This window comes from Malassezia restricta, chromosome VI (assembly GCF_003290485.1).
Source record: "Malassezia restricta chromosome VI, complete sequence".
Lineage (NCBI taxonomy): Eukaryota > Fungi > Basidiomycota > Malasseziomycetes > Malasseziales > Malasseziaceae > Malassezia > Malassezia restricta.
In genome coordinates this window covers 588046-612652 of record NC_040198.1, presented here as the reverse complement: position 1 = coordinate 612652, position 24607 = coordinate 588046, and the positions used below count along the sequence as shown (strand labels likewise).

The window sequence follows — 24607 nt, the reverse complement described above, 5'->3', positions numbered from 1 at the left end:
GGTCACGTGATTCACATCCAGCGCGCCATGGGCCAGGGACGCGCGTCGCTCCCAGCCGCGAGCATGGCGAGTCTGCTGCTGCGACTGTTCAACAGCGACTACTTCTCGCCGCAGCTGGCGCTCAGCTACTTGCGCACATATGCTGACCATGTCGGCATCACATACTTTCTTATTTCGCGACTCAGCGAGTCGTTCCCCCCAGAAGATATCGAGTTCTACTGGCCCCAATACTGCCATCTCCTCGTGACCAGACCCACGTCCTCACGCGCCCTCGAGAACTTTATTCTTCGAAAGTGCGAGGATGATGTGCACGTCGCTCTTCTCACGCTCTGGTTCATGCAAGCACACCTCGCTGACCTCGCGTCCATGCCGGAATCCACGCACTTTCGAACGTGCCAGCGCGTGTACAATCGATGCCAGCGCATCCTGTTCGAGGACCCCGATCCACATGTGCGTCAGGTCGACAGGCACGAGCTGCCCGTCTACATCCCCTTTTTCGAGGCACGTCGGCCCTTGTGTGTCGGCAACACGACCAGTGCCCTAGCGGGGATGGCGTCTGGCATTCTCGCTCCAGCTCGTCCGGACGTGGCATCGTACGGTCAACATATGGCCCTCCAGCAGGGTCGGTCACCCACCACAGACGCCCAGGTGGCACAGCCAGACAATGCACGCGAAGTGCCGCCTCCTTCACCCAAGTCCCCGCCGCCTGCGCCTGCGCCGCCCGTCCATCAGCGGCCTGATCCCGCCCGGCTTGATCCTGTACAACAAGTGTTTGGACAAGAAACAGCACCATCCATGTCAGATGCGAACCTAGCTCCCGTCACAGCTCCCTCCTCACCATCCAAGTCTCCCCCACTCCAGCCGGCAAATGCCCCCCTCGAGCCAGGCAGTCCTGAATACACCTTACAGCAAAAATACTTGTGCTCCCACTTCGGACGCACCGAGATGCAATTCATCCAGGCCCTTCAAGATATTCCCGCTCGCTTGCAACAGCTGCCCAAGCCAGCACGTCTCTCGGCGCTGCGCGCCGAGCTGACCAGCTTGAATCGGACTCTCCCCGCCGAAGTGTGCTTCCCCACGTGGTGTGCAGGCACAGCTATTGGGTCCCCGCACGTTGAGCGGCATCACCGCGTCATGCGCATCAGTCCCTCAGAAGCTGTTGTGCTCAACTCAGCTGACCGCGTGCCATACCTATTGCACGTCGAAGTGCTACGAGACGACCTCGACTTTGACCCTAATCGCCGCTATAATCGCGAGCTTCTGCATGGTCGTCGGCACAAGTATGTGGCGCCACGCCCCTCGATACCCTCTCCCCACCAAAAGGGCCTCCCCGCCGCGTCCACCGACAATAGCGAAGTCGATCTGACCGAGCAAATGTATGGCTCCGACCTGTCCGAATTCGGCAAGGAACAGGTGCATGAGAGTCCAGAAAAGCAATTCGGTACGAAGAACGATACTCTCGATACCGTTGCATGGGCACACGCTTCAAGCGAGACGTCTGCCACCGATTTTTCGCTCGATGAGTACTCCCAGCGGATGCGGACGGCTGCCATTCTGCTGGCCCAGCTGAACCGTGGAAGTTCGCATTCTCGAACATCGGCGGATCCAGCGTCTGACTCGGCTCTGAACGAGCCGGCTCCCACTCGCGTATCATACGCAGACGCCCAGGTCATTCGACAGCGTATTATGGAAGAGATGATGGCACTGGAAGAACAGCGCATGGAGCGCATGAAACGCGGCGGTCAGTACTTTACGCGCCGCAAGCGAAACACGATGGCAGCTGAAGATGAAAATGCCGTGCTACGTGCAGTTAACAAAGACGACCCTTCCGCTGCCTACTTTCGTGAGTCGTGGACGGTCAAGAAAGAGCGGATTCGCGCATCGTCGCCTTATGGCACTCAGCCTGGTTGGGACCTCTTTTCTGTCATCGTCAAAACAGGTGCTGATCTCCGGCAGGAGCTCTTTGCGTCGCAGCTCATTCACGAATTTAAGCGCGTGTGGAATGAGTGTCAGTCGCCCTGCTGGGTGCATTACTTCCGTATTGTGATTCTCAACGAGAATGCGGGTCTGATTGAAACCATCACAGATGCCATTTCGGTCCACTCGATCAAGAAAGAGGCCTACGCAAGCCAGATGGACGGAAATGGGCAGCCAGTCTCAACATACAACTTGTACGACCACTTTGTGCAGACGTTTGGCGATCCTCATATGCCGCGCTTTCGTCGTGCGCGTCGACATTTCATGGAATCACTCGCCGGCTATGCTATCGTGTCGTACCTCTTGCAGATCAAAGACCGTCATAATGGCAATATTCTCGTGGACACCGAAGGGCACCTCATTCACATCGACTTTGGCTTTATCCTGGGCTTGTCGCCCGGTGGGGTCGGCTTCGAGGCAGCCCCCTTCAAATTCCCACGCGACTACATCGATATCCTCGGTGGCATGGACAGCGACGGATACAATGAGTTCAAGGCTCTCATGCGCCGAGGCTTCCGAGACGCTCGTAAGCATGCTGAACGCTTCATTTTGCTGGTGGAACTCATGCAGCGCCACTCGCACTTGCCATGCTTTGCTGCCGGCAACGATAGCGCAGCTGGACTGCTCCGCGATCGATTCCAACTTGGGCTCACGGCTGCTCAATGCGATGAGTTCGTTGATCGACTCGTACTGAGCGCCGCTGGCAGTGCCTTTACCCGGTTGTATGACCAGTACCAGAACTTTACACAGAACGTCTTGTAATGCTACCATAACAAATGACACACTTAGATGCCCTATTAGCATTATAACTATGCACGGCATGTGCCTTACGAGGGATGGTGCGCGTGCTTGGAGAGAGAACGGATCTTGTTACCAAATTTGTACAGCACAAAGGGAATAGGCACCATGGCAAGTGCAATGAAGGCAAGCACTGTTGTGGCCCAGCGTGGGTTGAGATTATGGTACATGGGCTCACCGAACATGGGGAATCCCGCACCAAACGCCGAACGTACCACCATGTTGGCAGCCATAGCACTAGCCGCGTTCAGCAGATACACTTCGGTGATGTACGTCATAAGGCTCAAGAAGATAAAGAACAGGCCGGCACCAAACATGCCACCAGCCACCAGAGGACTCCAAAACGACACGCTCGAGAACGAGGTCCATGCGAACCAGAACAAGGAAATCGTGAGGAATGGAGCACCGATCATCGACGTCATGAGTCGGCGCTCAGCTGGTAACATAATCACGTTCTTGGCCTTGATAGTCTTTAGGTAGAGCGTCTGATCAACGAAAACACAGTACAAAGCCGAGAGGAAACAGCCGATGAAGAAGCCCAAGAACGTAAGACCTTCTGGACCCCACCTAAAGCCATGAAGCTGTATGAACACCACCGGGTATGCAACAAAGAGGAGGTACAGAGTACCATAAACGAAGCCGATGTAAATGGTTACAGCCATCAGCATGGGCTCAAAGAAAAGCATTTTAATAGGCTTGCACACAACTTGCACAGCCATCTTCATGGGATCCACTTTACGAAGCTCGATAGGTGCGACGTACCGATCGTCACCCGTTTCACGACGAAGGCGCTCTGCCTTCATTCGGAGACGGATGGGGTCATGCGTCTCGGCCATTGTAAAGATGACAAGGAGAAGCAGTACAAACGAAAAGATGGTGCACGCACGGAACAACCAACGCCAGTCTGTACCACTATCAGCGATAAAACCACTGATAATGGGGCCGATACATGGGCCAGCAATTGGTGCAATAGCGAAAATGACAATACCCGTCATAAGATAGTAAATGTGGAACAGACCGGCAATCATGGCTGGTGCATTGGACAGAGAACTAGAGCCAAAAGCACCGGAGAGAATACGAAATGTAATCATGGATCCAATGTTGGGCGCTAGCATACATCCCACATTGAAGCATACAAACCCAGTAAAACTGATAATAAACACAATACGCCGTCCAAACGTCTCAGAAAGTGGTGCCCAAATAAGCGGCGCGAAGCAGAAACTGGCCACAAACAAGAAAACGGAAGCTTTGGCCACGTTAGGCGTAGTCTTAAAGTCCTCGACCATGTCAACAATAATACCGGAAGGAGCTGAAGACGTGAAGGCCGTGCAGAGCGTAAGCACACCGGCAAGGACGGTAAGATAGCATCGATAATAGAAGTTCATATTCAGGGTGTGCTCACCGTCATCTTTGCCATCCCACTTGACAAGGATATGTTGCGTCTCTTCCTCATATTTCGCCTCTTCTTCCGCCTCAGTCGGCACAGGACGACCATCTTCAGGCTCGTTTTCGTCTACATTGATACCAGCCAACTCAGGGAACTCCATACCACCACGATGACCTTCGAAACCCCAAGTACCGGTTTCAAGTTCGTGCTTACTTAGGTGCAAATTCGCATGCGGTCCAGTGGGTGCGTGCGACCCATTATGATGCAGCGAGATGCGGCTGAGAGAGCGCACGAGCGTAGCATTTGAGTTTCCGCGTGCATGACCACCACCATGGCGATCATGCTCTGGGCCTTCTAGCCAGGTAGGGTGACGTTGGGCCTCGGAAGCAGGTATCGGTGGCGCATCTGGCAACTTGACATGCGCCTCTGGCGGCACTTCGATATTTGCAGCAGTCCCCGGCGCATACGGTTGATCTTCTGAGCTCGCTAGATAAGGAGATTGAGTGGTCAAAGCCGGCGCCGGCGCAGTTACAGGTTCCTCTGGGAGCACCTTGTTCTTATCACCTTGTTTGACAGCTTGAAGCTGTTGTTCTGTATCCACATCAGAGGCTGCGTCAAGGTAAGGACCCGACGACTTGGAGCTGATGGATTCGTGAGATGTCGACATTGCAGACATGCCTTAACTTGGCAATGAAGCACGTAACGCAATGCGAGTGATCCTGTGAGAAAGAAAATTGATGCAACTTGGAAGGCACGGCTTGGCTCAGCAATTTTTCGTGTCCTTCCACAAATCACCTTGGCTGGCGCCCAAGACCGCGGAAGTGCATTCCAATCTGATAGGCTTGACTTTGAAACGCGCGTGGTTCTGCAATTTTGCAATCTTGTGCGTATTTACGAAAATTTATGATTGGCCCTATGTGTAAGGATGTGTCCCTGTGATAAAGGCCATGTTTATGCCCAAGTTTTTCGTGCGGCGTTCGCGTCGCGTGGTGCCAAGCCCGCAGCTGCGATCGTGCGGTTCAGTGTAGGGAGGAGAGGACCTCAAAGACCATCCTTCATCAAATACAGACCTGAAGCTCTGTCTCTAGCTGGCATGTGACGATGCCAGCGGTGTTCGAGAATATATCCGCGGAGATGAGGGCCGCGCCAGAGGTGCCTTACTTTGTGGAGTGTGCTAGGCATTTGTTGGCCGCGTCTCCAGGCGCCAAGGCATGTTTGAAAACCCTATTCTAATTGGGCCAACCAGAGGCATGCCTTCGTACAAAGAAATCGCGTTCCACCGACACCCAAGGTTCGTTCGCTGCATGCTGGCAACGCAGTAAGAGCCCTGGTCGCATAGTGTACATAATTATCCATTCTACTTGCCTATCAGCCAGCATGACATAGACCCATCAACTATACACACGGGAATAGTTCACATGGCCAACTCGGCTTGGAGCGCGCGCAGCTCTGCATCTTCGTCGAGCGTATCTGCGTGATTCGACGTCCGGGGTGCGGCCGAGGATGTAGCGAGGTGATGTGCTGGCGCAGATTCAGCGCCCACAAGCTGATGTTGGAGTTCGTCTTGCTCGAGCTCCTGAAGTTCGTTCCGCAGTTCTTCCTCATCGAGTTCGTGACCCATACCCACTGGGTTCGAGATCGCCTCAGAAATTTCGTTCGAAAGTGCCATTTCCTCACGAATGGAGTCCATCGTGTTGTCGACCCTGTCGATATCCCTAATATTGTTAGTAGTAAGCACGTACATGTTGGCATGAATGCTCTTCAATGCCGCTGAGCCTCGCTGCATCGCCCGCATGGTCTCTAGATTCATATTCGCATTCTCAATAGCATTGACTTGCGTTTCCAGCGTCATGCGGCTGCCAGCAAGCCGATCAAGCTCTGTCTCGTACATTTTCTTCTGTCGAAGTGCGGCTTGAGCAGCACGCTTGTTATTTGTCACATGTTCCTTGGCCTTGCGCAACTCGTCATCGATTTTCGTCAGAAGGTGCTCCTCCTTTTTTGCCATCAAATGCAGCTGCTCGCGAAGGCCAATAATGGCATCCCGAGCGGAATTTTTGTTGTCGCGCCTCCCACTAATCCAGCTGAACCATCCAGCCATCGCGTGCTATATGGGTATCGTTCGTGAGTGGAGCAGCTGAGTCGCTGGTGGTAAAAGATGGGTGTAAGATTCATGCGACTATAGATGCTGCCACGTGGCACACAAGGAACCGTTAGAGCTCGGACAAGGCATTCTTGGACCAGGATCGAATAACATGGCCATATCGATAAAACACAAAAGGTATAGGGAACATGGCCAGAGCGATAAAGGCCAGAACACAAGTAGCCCAGCGCGGTTTGAGCGTCTCGTACATCTGCTGACCAAACATGGGGAAGCCTGCGCCAAAGGCTGAGCGAACGACTGTGTTGGCAGCGATAGCACTGGCTGCATTCGCCAAGTACACCTCTGTAATATAGGTAAGGAGACTGAGGAAAATGAATAGTGTGGCTGTGCCGAACATGCCACCTGCCACCAATGGACTCCAGAACGAGATGCTGGGGTATGATGTCCATGCGAACCAGAATAGGGAAATGGTCAGCAGAGGTGCGGCAATCATGCATGTGTACAGACGCACTTCGGGCGCTAAATCAGAACCATGGCGTTGGCGCTTGCTTTCGTACATGCGCTGGTCCACGAATATGCAGTAGATCGCTCCGATAAACGCACCCACCGAGAATCCCAAAAACATAAGACCCTCAGCGCCAGAAGAGAGGCCATGCATGAGCTCGAATACGATCGGGTACGCGACAAAGAACAGGTACAGGGTACCATACACGAATGACATGTAAATGGTGACCAGAATGAGCATCGGCTCTGTGAAGAAGATTTTGATGGGCTTGCCGAGCACAGTGCCTATCATTTTGGTCAATTCGACGTGCCGCATTTCAATGGGCGCTTTGTAGCGATCATCGCCGGTTTCGCGACGCAGCCGCCGAGCCTTTTTCTTCAGGCGTAGACCATCATGTGTTTCAGGCATAGTCAGCAAGACGAGCACGAGCATGACGAATGAAAAAATGGTGGACACACGGAAGACCCAGCGCCAGTTGGCACCTGCCGTCACGATGTATCCACTCACAATTGGTCCGATGCAGGGGCCGACAATGGGGCCTAGCGAGAAGACAGCGATGCCGCGCATGAGGTACCTGATAGAAAAGAGACTAGCAATCATGGCGGGCGAGTTGGTGAGTGAACTGGATGAAAAGGCACCGGCGAAAATACGAAATACAATCATGGCGCCGATATTCGGCGCGAGCATACAGCCGACATTGAAGCACACAAAGCCAGCGAAACTGACAATAAACACGATACGGCGCCCATACATTTCTGACAGAGGTGCCCATACCAAGGGCGCAAAACAGAAGCCGGCCACATACATGAAGATCGCAGCTTTGGTCACATTGATGGTCGTATTAAATTCTTCGGTCATTTGAAATGCGATATTGGATGGAACTGACGACGTAAAGGATGTGCAAAGTGTCAGGGCAGCAGCAAGAGTCATTTGGTATATACGGAAGGGCATGCTCCAGTTCAGTACACGATCCTGATCATCCGAGCCGTCCCACTTGACGACAAACTCGTCCTCCATCTGGGGTCCTTGAGCATTGCGCTCCTCCAACTTGTCTTTGTGCACGACTTCTACACCAGATACTTCTGGCATACCATGCAGTGGCAAATGGCCAAATGCGCCTTCGTTGAGATGTTCCTGTGTGACAGCGACATTGGACACGCGGCGCTGAAAAGTACGGCCTGGCAGTAGGACGCCTTCTTGTGCATCCAGGGGTGGCGGTGCCTGTGGATCCACATCCACATGGACGGGATGATCCCCCCATGGTTTTTCATTGTCTATTTGCACGGGCTCATGCAGCACCACCACCTTCTTGTCCGGCAGGATGGCTGTTTCGACCATGACGCGTCGAAAGAAAAAAACAACCTTCTGACGCTGTTTGGCCACCGCATTGCTGCATCCAGTTGCTGGGATGTGATTGGACGAGGCCTGCCTCGTCCCACCCACCCAGGCCCTCCACCACAACCTGGCCATGGCCTCGATTCGGCCGCTGCGCACGGCTCTCAATGCCAGTGGACGCTATGCGTATCGTGCGCCTGAGCTGCGGATTGATCACCTGGTGATGGGGGGTGGCGTGGTGGGTCTTGCGATAGCGAATGCTCTAGCGCACCGGTTCCCGTCGAAGTCGACGTACCTGGTGGAACGCCACGCGCTCCCTGGCCAGGAAACGAGCTCGCGGAATAGCGAGGTCATACACGCCGGGTTGTACTACCCACCTCACTCCCTCAAGACGCGCATGTGTACACGTGGACGTACGCTGCTGTACGACCGCATCGCGAGGCATCCCGACAAGATTGGTGGCAAGCAGGTCGGCAAGTTGATCGTCGGCACTGAGTCAGATGCATCGTACCTGGCGGCCCTGCACGAGCACTGCTCGGCCATCCAGCCGCACACGCCGCCCACTCGTCTCTTATCTGGTGACGAGGCTCGACAAATGGAGCCATCGCTCTCGCCCCGCATCACACACGCGCTCTACTCGCCATCGACGGGCATTGTCAGTGCACATGACCTCATGTCGCACCTGGCCGCCGAGCTCGAGGCGGAGTTGCCTGATGGTGAAACACCCGATGCTACGATGGTGCTGGGCACCTCGGTCGTCCGCATTGATCCACACACGCCTCCGCGGCCGCCTACGAAGGCGGGCAACGACGGCTCACAGGAGGGATGGGTCGTTCAGCTCCGAACGCATGATGCGGCGCATGCCGAGACGGATGCGCTGCTCGCGCGCGTCGTCATCAATGCAGGTGGTCTGAATGCGCCGCGCATCCTGAATGCGGTGCGGCCCGAGCGCGATTGGCTCCCGATGTACTTGGCCAAGGGCAGCTATGCGAGCTACCGAGGCGCTCATGACGTGCGGCATCTGCTGTATCCGACGCCCCACTTTGGCTCGGGCGCCAAGGCCACGTCTGCGTTCCATTCGCTGGGCACGCACTTGACGCTCGATCTCGAGGGCCACGTACGTTTTGGGCCGGACCTCACTTGGCTCTCGGCGCCCTCGACGCTCGACCCGACGCGGATCGATGAGCTGGGCTTTGAGCATGACTTTTGGGAGTCGCACCTCGCGCCTGAGGCATCAGAGGCTTGGCTCGAGAGCATGCACGCGGCGATTCAGGCGTACCTGCCGTGGATTCAGCGCGACGGCCTGCAGGAAGACTATGCTGGCATCCGGCCCAAGCTCGGCGGACCGGACGCGCGTACGTTTTTCGACTTTGGCCTCTTGTGGCATGCGAGTCGCGACATCGAATCTCAACGCACGTGGCAAACGGCCCCGAACGAGGCGGGGCCGCGCGGCCCGTGTGGCTGGCTCGTGAGTTTGGTCGGCGTGGAGAGTCCGGGCCTGACGTCGTCCCTGGCGCTGGGCGAGCACGTAGCTGCGATGCTGCAGACGCACGTGTGGGGCCGCTACGATCCGTCGGGGCGTCGACGCAGGTACGTCGACGATGTGGGGCATGATGCGCTGGAGGCATGGGCGTAAGCTACGGGCTACGGCGTCCATAACCGCGCGTCGCCATCGGCGCCGGCGCTCACGAGCCACGGAAGCGATGGGTGCCATGCGAGGCTGAGCACGCCCAGCGCTTGCTGCACGGCGTGGCCCCGCAGGATTTTGAGGGGCACCAGCAGCGCATTCTGCAGCAGGTCCGAGTACACCGTGGCATGGTATACGTGCACGGTGCCGTCGTCGGCCGCACTCGCGAACAGCGGCAGGTGCGGGTGGAACGCCACGGCGCGCACCGCCCGCGTGTGGTACCGCAGCGTCTTGTACGGTCGCTCGGCCAGGTCGAGGTCAAACCACTGCACGCGCCGATCGTACGAGCCTAGAATCACGTGATCACCGCTGGGGTGGACGTCCAGGGAGCTGATCCACCGCACGCCGGGCTGCAGCGTCTTGACGAGAGCCTGTTGCACGAGGTCGTAGATGCGCACATAGCGCTGCGTCGCGACAAACAGCCACGGGCGCGTCGGGTGGAAGCACACGCACTGCACGGCCATCGCCGACGTGCCGGCCTTGCGTGTGCGTCGGAACGGCGCCTGCGAGCGCTGCTTGCTGATCTGATGAATCAAGACGGCCTCGCCGCTCGTGTCCGGGCACACGGTCGCAAAGTAGTCGCCACGTGCGTGCCACCGCACATACTTCGGCACGAGTGTGGCGCGCTGCGTGCTCCGCACGTCTATGCGCACACACACGCCCCGCGCCCGCTCCCGCTCAGGCAGGCGCGTCCACTGCGCATGGCCATCCACCGGCGCATCGGCGTGTGGCGGCGTGAGGTGCGCGACGCTGGCCTCGTGCCGCGTGCGGCCGCACTGCGGCGGCGCCAGCAGCGTGATGCGGCCTGCGCTGACAGCCGCAGCGATCGCCCAGGAGCGCTGCGGGCACCACTGCACACAGTACACCGGGCTCCGATCGCTCTGCGCCACGCCCACATTCACGTCCCAACTCGCGACGCAGCGGCCCAGCGCCGCGTCCCATAAGCGCACGTGACCATCGTCCGCGCCCGTCAGCAGCCAGGCGCCACTGGGATCGAGACTCGCAGTGCGCACGCGCCACGGCGCATGCGCGTACACCACGTCCGTATGCGTAGGAAACGGCCGCAGCTCCCGCGGCGCTGGCAGCGCCGGCAGCAGCGCCTCGGGGTTGTCCACCTCCACACGCTGACGCCGGACGCGAGGGGCGAGGTACAGGTCGAGGCACCGCTGGAAGCGGTCCTGCAGCGCGTGCTCGTAGCCCGGCACATGGCGCAGCGACGCATACTTGGCGGGCAGGAACGGCAGCTTGCGGTCCTCGGGGTCGGCGGCCTCCCACTCGGCGCGCTCGTCGTCGCCCAGCAGGTACTCCTCCGGCGGGTTGTACGACTCGACATGCGTCGGCAGCGGCAGCTTGGGTGCCGGCATATGCATCGGGTGATCAGCCCGCGCCTCGTCGGCATCGCTCCATATCGCATAGAAGCGCGGCTTCTCGCGCCCAGGCGCATGCGGCACAATGCGGCCCTGCCGAATCGCACGCACAATCTTCATAATCTTCTTGTGCTCCCATTTGCTCGGCACGAAGCGGCTCTTGGGCTCAGGGCGCGCCGTCAGCGGCATCGTGCGCTCGTGCTGCGTAAACCAGTCCGTCGCCGGCTCGTACATGTCATAGTCGCCCAGCGGCACCTCGGCGCGCTCCATCCGCCGGATCATATCGAGCTCCTCGTCCGTCAACTTGACATCCATCCCGCGCTGCTCATCTCGGGCCGAGAACCACGCATCGCCGCCCTCGCCCTCGACGCTCTCGAGAAACTTGTCGAGCTCATCGCCCTGCGCTGGACGCAGCACACGCCGCCCATTGATATCGTAGCCAATATGCGGCAGGTCGTCGTACCACGACATCGGCACTTGGCCTATGCGGTTCGGCACGTCCTCCGTACTCGAATCACTGTCATACTCCGGCTCAATCGGCGGATACACCGTCTTGAGCTCACCCGTCGCATCCGAGCGCACCACGCGCCCACGCTGCGAGCCGTCATCATTCCGCGTCTCGTCAAAGAAGCGCGCAGCCACAGCCGTGTCGATCCCCAGCTTGTTCGTGCGCCGCTCCCCCTCGTCGGGCTTGACTCGCGCCCGCGCCACCATCCGCGCCAGCGCCGCGTCACCCTCCGCCACGTCCTCGTCCGCCTCGGCATCCGCATACTTCGCATCCGCCTCGTCGTCCCACTGCTCAATCTCCTCCGAGTCAAAGCCTGACTCGGTACTCGCCTCCTCACCCTCCTCTTCGCTGTCAGCCGAGCGCGCATCGAGCGCAGGCACAGCGTCCTCCCCGCTGTCAGCCGAACGCGCGTCCAGCTCACGCTCCGCATCCTCGTCGTCGTCCAGCGGCAGCGTGCCCTCCCCGACCGGGAAGTCAGGCGCCGGCACGCGCGCTACCTCCGTCTGCCGGGTCGGCGCACCCCCCGGCTCGGCACGCTTGCGTCCCAGCGGCATGGTCGTCAGCGGCAGAAAAAAGGAAAAAAAGGCCCCCTGCTCTTTTTTCTATGGCCACGTGGCTCGGCGCACGGCGCACTTCGCCTCCCTACGACGCCCGCGGCGAGAGCCACGCGTGCACGTCCGGCAGGTACGCCTCGCCCACGCGCGTCGGGTCCCATCCATGACGATCGACGTAGCCCAGATCCATTGCCGCGCATCCGCCCTGCACGAGACGCGGATCGAGGCACTGGAAGGGCGCCTCCGCCCCCGCTCCGCGCCGCGCGACCATGTAATCGAGCGCATACTCCGCCGACCGCTGGTGCCCCTCGCCCGCGCGCACTTTGTGCCCCCACCGCGTGGGATGCAGCTCGGCGGCTGTCCGCGCCTCGGCAGGCACCAGGCCCAGCGGCACGAGCGCCTGGCGCATACGGCCCCACACGCGCTCCCGCAGCGAAGCGTCGCCGCGAATATCGCCAATCTCTCCGACGACGACGCGGCCCGTCGCATCCGTACGAGACAGGCCACGCGTCTCGCGGCGCGACATGAACGCCGTCTCGAGACCACGGCGGCACCGCGCCAGCAGCTGCTGCCGCCGCTTGTCATCCGCGAGCGTGGCGCGGTCAGAAAAGAGCGGCGACGCGTCCATACGCGTGAATAGGATCGAGAGCGCGAGGGGCTGCGGCGGCACATCCGCCGCCAGCGTATGCAGTACGTCGTGCAGGTAGTCCACACTGTGCTGTAGTGCCTCGTGCAGAGACGGGCGCGCGTGCGTCGACGACATGCCCGGCGCAGGCTCATTCGCGCCGCGACTCGCGACGCTCGCATCGATGCAAAACACCACGGCGTCCGCGCCCCTCATCGCGTCCATGGCCTGCGCACGCAAACGCGCATGACCCGGTGTGTCTACCAACTCGATGCCGTGGGGGCACGCGTCCGAGGGGCTCAGCCGCGCGGCATTCACACGCTGCGACGTGGTGGTATCGGGCGCGACGCCCATGACCATGCGCAGAAACACGTTGGTCTTGCCCGCTTCTTCGACGCCCAGCAGCACGACTTTGCGGGGTCCTTTGCTCACATACGGCGCCTCTGGGACCGCGCGCGTACGCCGTAGCAGCAGCACGGCCGTGACGCACAGCACCAGGGCGCACGTACACAGCACTCGCACGGCATCGACGGGCATCGCCAAGCGACGCCGCAGCCCTCGCCGAGGCCTCGACCTGAATGGGCATATATGCAATTTTTTCGCACACGCGTCGTCAGCGATCCTCGCCACGCCCCTCTTTGGCAACGACGACGGGGCATGGTACGTGGCGCAACGACTAACGGCAGTTTCGCAAGTGCGTAGACGACGACGAGACTAACGATCAGCACCTACGACAGCGATAATACAGTGTGTACGTACGCCGCGCTCACATGCAGTCTCGCCACAGGGGCGTTTGCACCAGGTCGAATATGCGCTGGAGGCCGTGAAGCAGGGCTCAGCCGTGGTAGGTCTGCGGTCCAAGACGCACGCCGTGCTGGTCGCGCTGAAACGTGCGCCTTCAGAGCTCGCGTCGTACCAGCGCAAGGTGCTCAAGATTGACCACCACCTCGGCATGGGCTTCGCCGGGCTCACCAGCGATGCGCGTGTGCTCAGCCACTACATGCGCCAACTCGCGCTCTCGTCGCGGCTGATGTACACGCGCCCCCTGCCCGTCTCGCGGCTCATGGGATCGCTCGCTGACCGCGCACAGCTCAACACGATGCAGTACGGCAAGCGGCCGTACGGCGTGGGCTTCCTCGTGATCGGCATGGACGACACGGGCCCGCATCTGTACGAATTCAACCCTACGGGCAACTGCTTCGAGTACTATGCCATGAGTCTCGGTGCGCGCAATCAGAGTGCCAAGACATACCTCGAGAGCCATCTCGACGAATTCCACGACGCCGACCTCGAGGCGCTCCTCCTCCATGGCATCCGCGCCGTGCGCGAGACATTGCCACAGAACAAGCAGCTCGAGCGCGCCGCCGTCACCGTCGCGTTCGTCGGACCGGGCGCCGACGCCGATGCGTCCTCACCCGCCCTGCGTGACGGCCAAAAGCTGACGATCCTCGAAGACGACGCCCTCGCGTCGTACTTTGACCGCCTCGGGCCCACCGAGCGCCAGCGCGCTGCCCAGGCGCGCGCCGAGGCGCAGCCGCACGAGCAGCCGCCGCCCATGGACGAAAACTAGGCGCCCGTAGGCATATAGATCACATGATCGTCGGCTCGGGGACGAGGAGCCTGTGTCGGGTGGCGGCTTGTCGGGCGCCATGCACCTGTGCCAGGAGCAGCGACTCCGGCCCCAGGCGACGCGCGCCGCGCCCGAGACGTGGCCGGAGAAGAGCGCGCGAGCGCACGCCGCCGCTGCCTCGCCACGACGCCCGTCGCGATGGCCTCTCGGCCTGAGCCTCGTCCTCATGCTGTATGTGTGGTGTCGCTGGCTCCGCGCCGACGCGCCCCACAACGACTCGGACACCACGGCCCTGCTCCGCGCATTTGGGCCGTCCATCGCCGACGAAGCTCGCTGCCGCGTGCGCGCCAGCATGAACGCCACTGGCTGCGTCTCGACATGGCGCGACCGTGCGAGGGCCGCCGAGGCCGCGTTCCTAGACGTGCCAAGCGCCGAGAGCGCGCGTGCCGCGCTGCAGCGGTACACGTCGCATGTGCACATCGCCTCCGATGACCGGGATGCGGCGTCCGCGCGCCAGGTGCTCACCGAATGGGCCGACCTGCTCGGCGTGCCCACCGACGCCACCGACGCGATCTTCGACGCGGGATCCACGCAGAGTCGCACCTACATGACGCAGCACGGCGAGCCACGCGTGTGGGCCGATACCTACGCGGTATGGCTCGATCGGCCCGTCCACGCATCGCTCTCGCTCACCGCGGCGAACGGCTCCACGGTGTGGGAGGCCGACCTCGCCGAAGACGTCGTGCGCGACGATCCGACCAGCGCGCACGGCGCCCCCGCCTTCCACGCGTACTCGGCCTCCGGCACCGCGCACGCCCACGTCATCTACGCCGGCCACGGATCGCACGCCGACTTCGCCCGCCTTGACGCGCTCGGCGTTCGCGTACGAGGGAGCGTCGTCCTGGTTCGTAATGGAGGTGTGTTCCGTGGCCTGGCCGTCCGCGCGGCGCAAGAGCACGGCGCGGTCGGCGTGCTGCTGTACACCGATCCCGCGGACGACGGCGGCGTCACCGAGGCGCACGGGCACGCAGCGTACCCAGACGGCCCGGCGCGGCAGCGCAGCAGCGTAGAGCGCGGCAGCGTGCAGGCGCTGTCGTTCCAGCCCGGCGATCCATCGACGCCCGGCGCGCCTTCGTACCGCGATGCAGCGCGCCTGCCACGCGAAGAGGCCATCTCGCTGCCGCGCATCCCGTCCCTGCCGATCTCGTACATGCATGCACAGCGCCTCCTGCGCGATATGGAGGGCGTGGGCGTCGAAGCTAGCGCCGTCCGCCCCGACTGGGGCGGCGCGATCCCCCACACGACATACTGGACCGGCCCGAGTCGGCACATGGCGCACATGACGAACGAGATGGACATGCAGACGCGCGATATCTGGAACGTGTACGCCGTCATCCCCGGGCACATCGACACGCAGCGCATCATGGTCGGCCACCACCGCGACGCCTGGGGCTTCGGCGCCGGAGATCCGTCGTCAGGCACTGCGGCCGTGCACGAAGTCGTACGCGGCCTCGGCCACCTCCTGCGGCGCGGCTGGCGCCCCGCCCGCACGATCGTACTCGCGAGCTGGGACGCCGAGGAGTACGGCCTCGTCGGATCGACCGAGTGCGGCGAGGACTATGCGTCCTTCCTCCAGGACCACGTCGCCCTGTACCACAACCTCGACATGGCCGTGCGCGGCTCGCAGTTCCGCGCGAAAGCGTCTCCGTCGCTCCAGCGCGTCCTCCACGACGCCGTGAAGGCGCTCCCGAACGTCACGCTCGATCACGTCGGCCCCCTCGGCTCCAGCAGCGACTTTACCGTCTTCCTCCAGCACCTCGGCATCGCGTCGTCGGACCTCGGCTTCGACCGCGCGCCGTCCGATCCCGTGTACCACTACCACTCGAACTACGACTCCTTCGCGTGGATGGACCGCTTCGGCGACCCCGACTTTGCGCGCCACGAAACCGTCGCAAAGGTCTACGGCCTCCTTGTCCTCCGCAGCGCACAGTCGCTCTTCCTGCCCCTGTCGCTCACCGACACCGCCCAGGCGCTCGTCACGCACCTGGCGTCGCTCGAGAACGTCGCACGCGATGCCAACGTGCGCCTGGCGCCCACCTGGCTCCAGCGGCTCGCCGACGCCATCGAACGGCTCAGTCAGGGCGCACGGCGCCTCGCAGCCGAGCAGGCCGCGCTGGCAAAGCGCCTCGACGCGCCTGACGGCGATCTCGCGCCGACGCTGCGCGCCGTGCACGCCATCAACGAGCGCCTGCAGCCCTGGGAGCAGGGCTGGCTCGATGCACGTGGCTTGAGGCAGCGGACATGGTACCGGCACTTGGGCGTCGCACCCGGCCGCTGGCTCGGCTACGGCGCTACGACCTTCCCCGGTGTGACAGAGAGCATCACCCTCGACGGCGGCCAACACACCACCGACGAACTCGCTCGCCTGACGCTCGCGCTCGAACGGCTCGCCGCGCTCATGTCTCGCGGTAGATCTTGATCGCTGATGTGTCAGTATCGCATACGTACTCTTGTCCGCACAGCCCGTGATCAGGCGCGTGCCTGTCTGGTCAAACGCCGAGCAGAACACGCCCGCCTCGGCATCGAGCGAGCCGGGCTGCACCGTGTCGCGCATCGACTGGAACGGCACACCCGTCGCATAGTCAAACAGCTGCATCGACCCATCGTCCGCCCCGGAAAACAAGACGCCGTCCGCATTGCACGACAGCGTATTCACAATGCCCTCATGCGTCATGTTCGTCATCAGCGTGCCCTCCGGACACCGCCACCGCTTGATGTTGTGGCCCCCCGCCGAGCCGGACGCAAACGTAAACTCGTGCGGAGGCAGCGCCAGGGCTCGGACCGACTTTTTGTGATGCGTCAACGTCGTCACACACCGCCCCGCCGCCAGGTCCCACAGCTTGATCGTGGCGTCCATACTGCCCGTAATCACCTGCGGATCACCCTCCTGACACGCCACGCTCGCCACCGTGCCGCGGTGCCCACCCAGCACGTGGATCTGCGTCTTCGTCCGCATGTCCCACACACGCGCCGACGCATCCCGTCCCGCCGTCACCAGCACGTCGAGCGTCGGGTGCAGACTCAGCGCATAGATACCAGACAGGTGGCCATAGTACTGCCGCACGACCTTGTTCGTCTCCAGGTCCCAGCACTTGACAAGCTTGTCCTCGCCCGCCGAAAACAGATACGGATGCCGGTGACTGACGGCCAGGCCACGCACAGGCGAAATGTGGCCCGTCAGCGACAGCTTCAGCTCACCCGACGCCATGTCCCAGATCTTGATAATGCGGTCGCCCGCCCCCGTCGCGAACCACTGATTGTGCGGGTCCACAGCTACGCACCGCACCCAGCCGAGATGACCCGACATGACACGCATCAGCTTCCACGGCGCATGGTACGCCGGCTTCACCTGCTGCTGCGCTAGCTCCTTCTTGCGGATCAGCGCACTATTCAGCATCGATCGCCCGGTATCATGCACAGCCTCTTCAGGCCGCATCAGCGCTGTCTGCAAGTGCGACGCCGACGCCGGCGTCGCTTTGGCTGCCGCAGCAGGCCGTAAAGCCACGGCTGAAGACGGTGCGTGCTGCTTCGCTAGGCCACGCTGCACCTCCATCTCGTCCAGCATCCCAGAAAGCTCCGTAGGCTTGGATGGTATAGGGGGCGCTGGGCCTTGCCGCGCCTGAATGACCTCAGGAAGGACGAGCGCCTGCTGGTAGTCCGAGTGCATCTTGGACGCCAAGTGCGCTCGCGTCACGTCGGCATAGTCCGGTGCCTGTGCATGAAAATGCTGCAAAATAGTGCGGCTGCGCTTCGCATGCCGCTCCGCCAGATCGGAGAGCGCCGCTCGCTGCGCCTCTGCCATCGTCGCCACCGCCTGCCCCAACGAGCGACGTACGCCGACCTGGGCGAATGGGTCACGTGATGCGAGCCGCACCATCCGCCGCCGGCGCATGCCCCATCCACGCCGCACGACGCCGAGCGACGCGCGAGCGCATCGTTGCATGGCAGCATGTTCGCGATGACTGGCACGCCCCTCGTCGAGCGCGCGTCCACGTCCTCGCGAGAGCGGCGACGCGATGGGCGTCGTCGTGTGCTGACTAAACGTCGGTGACGTGTGCGGGGAAACGCCGCCTCGCGGCTATATAAAGCTGCCCCTCGTCACCCCACTCTTGCCACACCATGTCCAGTAACCAACTCACCCGCGTGATCTACAAGGCCGACCCCATGTCGACAGACGAGTACATCGTCATCGTCAATCCCGAGGCGTACGTGTCGTGGCGCAACGGCGACAAGACCATCCCGCTCGCCGACGTCGTCGAAAGTTTCCAGATCATGACCTCCGGCCAGGGCCAGCAGGGCATCATGGGCCAGGTGTCGAAGCAGCAGCTCCATGCCGTGTTTGGCACCACAAAGGAGGACGAGGCTATCGTCAAGCTCCTCGAGCAAGGCACGATGCAGGCCGGAAGCCTGAAGCCCAACGACAAGTCGAGTCGCAACTCGAGCAACTAAAAACGTAGGCGTATAGATACCTTTCTATCATTACTGCGATGCTCCCTGGTATGCTTTGGGCGGGGGTGTGAGTGTGTCGTCATGTTCATGAAATTGCGGGGGCGGCGTCGCTGGCGGCTCGTACCTGGGCAGGGGCTCCTCATCCACCTCAGGCGGCGCGTGCGAAGCGCGCGGCGGGTATGTATCATAGGGACTCGGCCAATCCTGCCTTTGGTGGCGGGGAAAAGGCGGTGGATGCGTCGCTGCGCCGCTCGTTGGGCGCAGCGCAGAGTGCCGATGGGCGTTCCTCGTAAAGCGGAGGGTCTGTCGATGCCGCTGCAGTCGCCAGAGCGAATAGACGGCAAGGGCCACAATGACTATAAAGATCCCCACGGCTGCCTGGTGAGTCGCGTACGTACGTACGTATGCCTATGCCCGCTCCATGTGACGACGATCCGTCATCGCACGGCTCGCCATCGCCACACTGCCGCATGCCGTGGTGCCAGGGAGCAAGCGTCCGTCGTGGCGTCCTCCACGTGATGACAAAAATGGGCGAAATTAATGCATGCAAATAAACTACGGCCATGAATGAAGGCAGAGAATGACGGGTAGTGTAGAGGAGCTGGGCAAGAGGGCAATCGCTAAGGACCCGCCCCCTCGCCAGGCGGCGGACCGGGAGGCGGAGCGTACGGACCACCGCTCTTCTCCGGCTGATGAGTGGGCGGCGGATGGTCCGGTGGGGCGTACTGCGGGCCTGGGCCACCTGCGGGAGTGTACGGACCCGGTTGCCACGGAACGCCGGGACCAGGATACCCACCCTGAGACTGCTGCGCCATAGGATACGGCTGTGGATGATAAGGCTGCCCGCCACCATAGTAGCCGGTACTGAAGCCCGGCCTGAATCGAGGAAGAAACGGCCTGCTGCGGTACTGGCTGATAAAATATCCAATAGCGACCAGCAATATCACACCACCGATAGACACACAAACACCGATGGCAATGCGCTGTCCATGCGTCAGGTTGTCATAAGAGCGGTCGAAGTCGTCATCACCGTAATACATGGCGACCAAGAAACCCCAAGTGCCCACTCGCCCGCCAAGCCCCCCTGGCAGCTCACGTGCCTGTGCCCACCCCGGCCTATAGCTGTCCAAAAGCACTCACGATGAAAGACTATCTGCACAATGGGAAATTAAAGGATACACCAAATGCCAAAACACAGATGGATGATACCGATGGCACTTTCATGAAGGTCGCACCACACACTGCACCTGACTTGGACACGCGCACATTTTCATATTCACAGACGATTACTTGTAGTCCTTGCCGATTTTGAGCGCCTTCTTGATTTTCTGGAGCAGGCCCTTCTTCTGGGTCTTGCCAGCCTTCTTGGCCTCGTCGACAGCATCCGTGCCCTGCTTCTTGACGTCGCCAGCCTTGCTCTCAGCCTGCTGGGCCACGTCACCAGGCTTCTTGCTCACGTCGCCCACCTTGTCCTTGGCGCCCTCGAGAGCGTTGCCAGGCTTGCCACCCACTTCCTTGGCCGACTCACCGAGCTTGTTTTGCGCACCTTGGACAGCCTCGCCGGACTTGCCGACCTGGCTAGCAACACCGCCGGTGCCCGCGCCAGCAGCAGCACCAGCCGTGCTGGCGCTCGTGTTCTTCGCCAGGTCAGCGGGACCACGCGACTGGACCGACGAAGCGGGACCACGCACCGACCAGGCCTGCTCGTCCGTGGGCTCAAACTGCTCGAGGCTCTTTGGAGCCGGCACAGCGGCCGCCGTCGAAGTAGCAGGCACTTGAGACGAGTTTTGGAGGTAAGAGGGCACGCCACTCTGCACCGCACCGGACGCCGTAGGAGCAGCTGTCTGAGTCTTGGTGTAGTCCATCGAGCGCTGCTGGCTCGAGTCGCGGAGGATCGAGTAGAGATCCGATCCCACAATCGGGGGCGCAGCCGTCGCACGCTCGTTGTAGTCAGGGATGCTCGTGTGGGTGATAGGCACCGACTCCGTCACGACGTGGTGGTTCTCCGACTCGAGGACCTGAGGCGTGGCCTCGGTGTACACCGTCGTGTGCTCCGTCACACGCTCACCCGCGTCGATGGCAGGCTCTTGCGTGCTTGGCGCAGCTGTGGGCGCGCTTTCCGGCGCGGCCGCCTTGGCGTCACTGGCCACGGGGCTGGTCACGTTGTTCGGGCGTTCTTGCTCCGTGGACGGCTTCTCCTTCTCCGAGCTCGTCAGCTCACTAGCGCCCTGCTTGACCGTATCAGTCACTTCTTGGGGCACCTTGTTCTCGACGCCCTTCTCGGCATCGAGGGCTTTGTTCGACACATCTTGCACAGGGTTGGTCATGGTCATGGTGGCAATAGGCCGGGGCACAAGTGACGTGTTGTGCGCCTCGGGACACGAGTCTCGCCAGCTGCCCTATTACGCAATCACAACGACGCGTCACACATCATCACGTGACATATTACATAGGGTCTTGGCATGGCCTGTGCTGGTCGGTGGCCGTTGCGCTATGAGGCGACTGGCAGGGTGGCCTGGGCTGTGGCGATTCGTCTCGCGGCGAGCTCGAGGGCCATCACCGCGATACTCCTCATCGAGCGCGTCGTCTCATGCCACGCTGAGTACAGCGCGCTGGCCGACGCAGGCGCCGACGCATGCATGTGGCCGCCTTCGTCCTGAGCATGCAGATCACCGCGTCGTGCTGGCTGGCTGGATGCTTGCACCGCGTAAGATCTCTCGAAAGCTGGCATTCATTCCTTTACAGGATGTGTCAGGCACCGTCCAGCTCGTCGTGACGGACCCCGAGCTCGTAGACGCCATGTCCAACGTGCCTGTGGAAAGTGTCGTATGTGTACATGGCTCCGTCCAGGGACGCTCGCAAGGCGCGGTCAACGAAGCCATGCGCACGGGCGCCATCGAGGTGCGTGTTGATGCGTGGGAACTACTGAATGCCGCTGCATCCAAGCTGCCGTTCTATCCCACGCAGTGCCACGATGCCGCCTCGCTACCGAACGAGGCCCTACGTGCGAAGCACCGCTACCTCGATCTCCGCCGACCCACATTGGCCTCGCACATCCGCGAGCGGAGCCGTATCATGCATGCTGCGCGTTCCTTCTTGCATGAGTGCGATTTCACGGAAGTCGAGACACCCATTCTGCTGCGCTCGACGCCTGAAGGCGCGCGGGAATTCCTGGTGCCGACGCGCGGTACACAGCCCCAGTTTTATGCGCTGCAGCAGTCGCCACAGCAGCCCAAGCAGCTGCTGATGGTGTCGGGCGTCACTGACCGCTACTTTCAGTTTGCCAAGTGCTTCCGCGACGAGGATGGACGAAAGGACCGGCAGCCGGAATTCACCCAGATTGATATGGAGATGAGCTTTGTGACGGGCCGTGGCGACGAGCCCGCCTGGCCACTCGGCGGCACAGAGGTGCGGCGCGTCACTGAAGGCCTCGTGCGTGCCATGTGGGATGCGTCGTCGGCGGCAACGACGCTGCCGACGCCTTTCCCCGTCCTGTCGTACGAACACGTCATGTCGGTGTACGGCTCCGATAAGCCAGATACCCGCTTTGGACTGCAGATCGAGAATCTGCTGCCGAAGGGCGCCTCAGAGGCACTGGATGTGCTCGTGGTGCCCCACTATACCTCGTGCCAGCTCTCTGCACGGCAAAAAGAGGCCCTGTTGCAGGACAAGAGCGGCACGGGACGCTTGCCCATCGAGCACTTCAAGGCGCGTCGCAGCGCGCCCCAAGCCCTCGCCGAGCGCCTGTGGACCAAGTCGCACCACGTGCGAGGCTGGCAGCCTCACTGGGGCTGTGCCGAGGCCCTGGGCGCGGTACTGCACGGCGTGATGGAGCGGGCGAATGCGTTCCGCGATGCGGCTCCGTTGCCGCGCGAAGACACATGTGACGTGTACGTGGCGCGGCGTGCCCTGCCGATCCAGGGCGGCAGCACACCGATGGGCGATCTGCGCTTGCGGTGGGCCGAGGCGCTTCCGCTAGCATGCGCTGAGCCGCAGATCCTGTGGGTGACGCAGTTCCCGCTGTTTACGCGCGCAGACGATGACAAGGCGGAGATGGCGCATGGCCGCTGGAGTGCCTCGCACCATCCGTTCACGGCGCCGCTGGCCGACGATGTGCCGCGGCTGTACCAGGCCCTGGCCTGTGAGGACGCGTCGGAGCGCGATGCGTTGTTGTCGACGATTCACGGGCAGCACTATGATCTCGTGCTCAACGGCGCGGAGATTGGCGGCGGAAGCGTGCGTATTCACGACGCACACTTGCAGCGCACGATGCTCGAGCAGGTCCTGGCCCTGACACCGCACGAAACGGCGCGGTTTGACCACCTGCTACGGGCCCTGGCCAGCGGTGCGCCGCCCCACGCCGGCCTGGCGCTTGGCTTCGATCGATTCATGGCGATCGTGTGCGACACGTCGTCAATTCGCGACGTGATCGCCTTCCCCAAGTCCGGTGCAGGCATCGACCCACTGTTTTCCAGTCCGGCGCCGCTGGACGACGCCGAACAACGCACACAGCTTGCTATGTACAGCCTACAGCCCCGCTCCTCCGTCGTTGGACGTGGATCGCGGTGAAGATGTATGGTTCGCGGGCTCGGCCGTCGTCGACGCCCCTGCCGGCGTAGCGCCATAGTGTGTCTCGGCATGTCGGTTCATGATGTCGGATAGAGGACCCAACAGCCGTGTGAACGCATCTTCTTCCAGCACAGCCACACGCAGCACGCCGTCAGGCGAGCGCTCACTGGCCGTAACGGTGGCGGCACGCGGTGCTCGGCGGAGCAGTGCGAGCTCACCAAAGTAGTCGCCACGCTGCAGCAGTGTGACGGGATGCTCCTTGTCGTCCGCCTTGGTCACTTCGGCCAAGCCGTACACGACCATGAAAAATTGCGTGCCAATGTCGCCCTCCCGCAAGACCACCTCGCCCGCGCGGTAGTCCACCAGATGAATCGCATCGGATACACGAGCCCGCTCGTCCTCACGGAGATGCTGCAACAACGGCACCTGGCGCATGAACGCACCCAGCATCAGCCGGTGCTGGATATCGGCGTGCGCCAGAACGGAGCGAAAGGTAACACGGTCCAGGGCCCACAGCACGCAGTCGGACGTGGCCACGACCGAGGCGGCTCGTGGCTGCATGTACATCAGAGCCAACTCGCCGAACGCCGCACCAGGGCCGTATGTCAGCACCTTGGTGCCCAGCTGGTCGCTCGGTGCCGCGAGCGCAACGTCAGCAGGCGTACCGGGCGGCTGCACGTACACATCGAGCGTGCCGCTCTCTGTCACGTAGCAATACTTGCCGTCGTCGCCCTGCTTGATCACAATGCCGCCCTTCGGGACATGCTTCTCACGCATCGCCTGCACCAGCGTCGACCCAATCTCCGGCTCCATTTGCTGGAACAGCACATTCATACGCAGCGCGGAGAGCAAGCGGGCCTCTTGGCTCTCTGTTTTGGGGAAACAGGCCACATCCTGTGGCTGGACCTGCGTCGACGTCATACTTTCCGCCGATACGGACGTTCGCCGGCCCAGATTGATACCCTCCGGGATCGGGCAGTCGTATGACGCATCTTCTACCGCACAATTCGCCCCACCAAACGGATCCTGAAACAGGCCGCACATCGTCGCAGAACGCGTCGTAGCTGCTGTGGGCGCCAAGGACCAGCGCTAGGCCCTCGAGCTCGGCGGGACGA

At 61.6% G+C, this 24607-nt stretch overlaps 16 protein-coding genes across 16 annotated transcripts; 6 read left to right on the top strand and 10 right to left on the bottom strand.

Annotated features, from left to right (window-relative positions):
* Positions 1-27: 27 nt before the first annotated feature.
* Positions 28-2739, top strand: MRET_3733 (phosphatidylinositol 4-kinase B; the record flags this gene model as incomplete). Its single annotated transcript, XM_027630360.1, has 1 exon — positions 28-2739. The coding sequence occupies one exon, from the start codon at positions 28-30 to the stop codon at positions 2737-2739; it is 2712 nt and encodes a 903-aa protein (XP_027486057.1).
* Positions 2740-2804: 65 nt separating this feature from the next.
* MRET_3732 (transporter) lies at positions 2805-4838 on the bottom strand (the record flags this gene model as incomplete). Its single annotated transcript, XM_027630359.1, has 1 exon — positions 2805-4838. One exon carries the CDS (start codon positions 4836-4838, stop codon positions 2805-2807), a length of 2034 nt encoding a protein of 677 aa, XP_027485825.1.
* A 738-nt stretch (positions 4839-5576) lies between these two features.
* On the bottom strand, positions 5577-6260 carry MRET_3731 (charged multivesicular body protein 4; the record flags this gene model as incomplete). Its single annotated transcript, XM_027630358.1, has 2 exons — positions 5577-5877; positions 5905-6260. The coding sequence occupies 2 exons, from the start codon at positions 6258-6260 to the stop codon at positions 5577-5579; spliced, it is 657 nt and encodes a 218-aa protein (XP_027486058.1).
* A 112-nt stretch (positions 6261-6372) lies between these two features.
* MRET_3730 (transporter) lies at positions 6373-8106 on the bottom strand (the record flags this gene model as incomplete). The annotated part of the gene is made up of 1 exon (XM_027630357.1): positions 6373-8106. One exon carries the CDS (start codon positions 8104-8106, stop codon positions 6373-6375), a length of 1734 nt encoding a protein of 577 aa, XP_027485826.1.
* Positions 8107-8236: 130 nt separating this feature from the next.
* Positions 8237-9739, top strand: MRET_3729 (oxidoreductase; the record flags this gene model as incomplete). Its single annotated transcript, XM_027630356.1, has 1 exon — positions 8237-9739. One exon carries the CDS (start codon positions 8237-8239, stop codon positions 9737-9739), a length of 1503 nt encoding a protein of 500 aa, XP_027485996.1.
* An 8-nt stretch (positions 9740-9747) lies between these two features.
* On the bottom strand, positions 9748-12219 carry MRET_3728 (ribosome biogenesis protein ERB1; the record flags this gene model as incomplete). The annotated part of the gene is made up of 1 exon (XM_027630355.1): positions 9748-12219. The coding sequence occupies one exon, from the start codon at positions 12217-12219 to the stop codon at positions 9748-9750; it is 2472 nt and encodes an 823-aa protein (XP_027485906.1).
* Positions 12220-12307: 88 nt separating this feature from the next.
* MRET_3727 (signal recognition particle receptor beta subunit) lies at positions 12308-13381 on the bottom strand (the record flags this gene model as incomplete). The annotated part of the gene is made up of 1 exon (XM_027630354.1): positions 12308-13381. One exon carries the CDS (start codon positions 13379-13381, stop codon positions 12308-12310), a length of 1074 nt encoding a protein of 357 aa, XP_027485917.1.
* A 120-nt stretch (positions 13382-13501) lies between these two features.
* MRET_3726 (20S proteasome subunit alpha 6) lies at positions 13502-14414 on the top strand (the record flags this gene model as incomplete). Its single annotated transcript, XM_027630353.1, has 4 exons — positions 13502-13504; positions 13531-13538; positions 13570-13595; positions 13621-14414. The coding sequence occupies 4 exons, from the start codon at positions 13502-13504 to the stop codon at positions 14412-14414; spliced, it is 831 nt and encodes a 276-aa protein (XP_027485918.1).
* Positions 14415-14493: 79 nt separating this feature from the next.
* On the top strand, positions 14494-16893 carry MRET_3725 (N-acetylated-alpha-linked acidic dipeptidase; the record flags this gene model as incomplete). Its single annotated transcript, XM_027630352.1, has 1 exon — positions 14494-16893. One exon carries the CDS (start codon positions 14494-14496, stop codon positions 16891-16893), a length of 2400 nt encoding a protein of 799 aa, XP_027485937.1.
* MRET_3724 (pleiotropic regulator 1) lies at positions 16871-18276 on the bottom strand (the record flags this gene model as incomplete). Its single annotated transcript, XM_027630351.1, has 2 exons — positions 16871-16896; positions 16923-18276. 2 exons carry the CDS (start codon positions 18274-18276, stop codon positions 16871-16873), a joined length of 1380 nt encoding a protein of 459 aa, XP_027485862.1.
* A 317-nt stretch (positions 18277-18593) lies between these two features.
* MRET_3723 (Shwachman-Bodian-Diamond syndrome (SBDS) protein) lies at positions 18594-18923 on the top strand (the record flags this gene model as incomplete). Its single annotated transcript, XM_027630350.1, has 1 exon — positions 18594-18923. One exon carries the CDS (start codon positions 18594-18596, stop codon positions 18921-18923), a length of 330 nt encoding a protein of 109 aa, XP_027485920.1.
* A 30-nt stretch (positions 18924-18953) lies between these two features.
* MRET_3722 (uncharacterized protein) lies at positions 18954-19395 on the bottom strand (the record flags this gene model as incomplete). Its single annotated transcript, XM_027630349.1, has 2 exons — positions 18954-19297; positions 19326-19395. The coding sequence occupies 2 exons, from the start codon at positions 19393-19395 to the stop codon at positions 18954-18956; spliced, it is 414 nt and encodes a 137-aa protein (XP_027485925.1).
* Positions 19396-19543: 148 nt separating this feature from the next.
* MRET_3721 (uncharacterized protein) lies at positions 19544-19963 on the bottom strand (the record flags this gene model as incomplete). Its single annotated transcript, XM_027630348.1, has 1 exon — positions 19544-19963. One exon carries the CDS (start codon positions 19961-19963, stop codon positions 19544-19546), a length of 420 nt encoding a protein of 139 aa, XP_027485900.1.
* Positions 19964-20209: 246 nt separating this feature from the next.
* On the bottom strand, positions 20210-21256 carry MRET_3720 (Tol-Pal system protein YbgF; the record flags this gene model as incomplete). Its single annotated transcript, XM_027630347.1, has 1 exon — positions 20210-21256. The coding sequence occupies one exon, from the start codon at positions 21254-21256 to the stop codon at positions 20210-20212; it is 1047 nt and encodes a 348-aa protein (XP_027485861.1).
* On the top strand, positions 21249-23492 carry MRET_3719 (aspartyl-tRNA synthetase; the record flags this gene model as incomplete). The annotated part of the gene is made up of 1 exon (XM_027630346.1): positions 21249-23492. One exon carries the CDS (start codon positions 21249-21251, stop codon positions 23490-23492), a length of 2244 nt encoding a protein of 747 aa, XP_027486078.1.
* On the bottom strand, positions 23451-24536 carry MRET_3718 (cAMP-dependent protein kinase regulator; the record flags this gene model as incomplete). The annotated part of the gene is made up of 1 exon (XM_027630345.1): positions 23451-24536. The coding sequence occupies one exon, from the start codon at positions 24534-24536 to the stop codon at positions 23451-23453; it is 1086 nt and encodes a 361-aa protein (XP_027486077.1).
* Between the last annotated feature and the right edge of the window lie 71 nt (positions 24537-24607).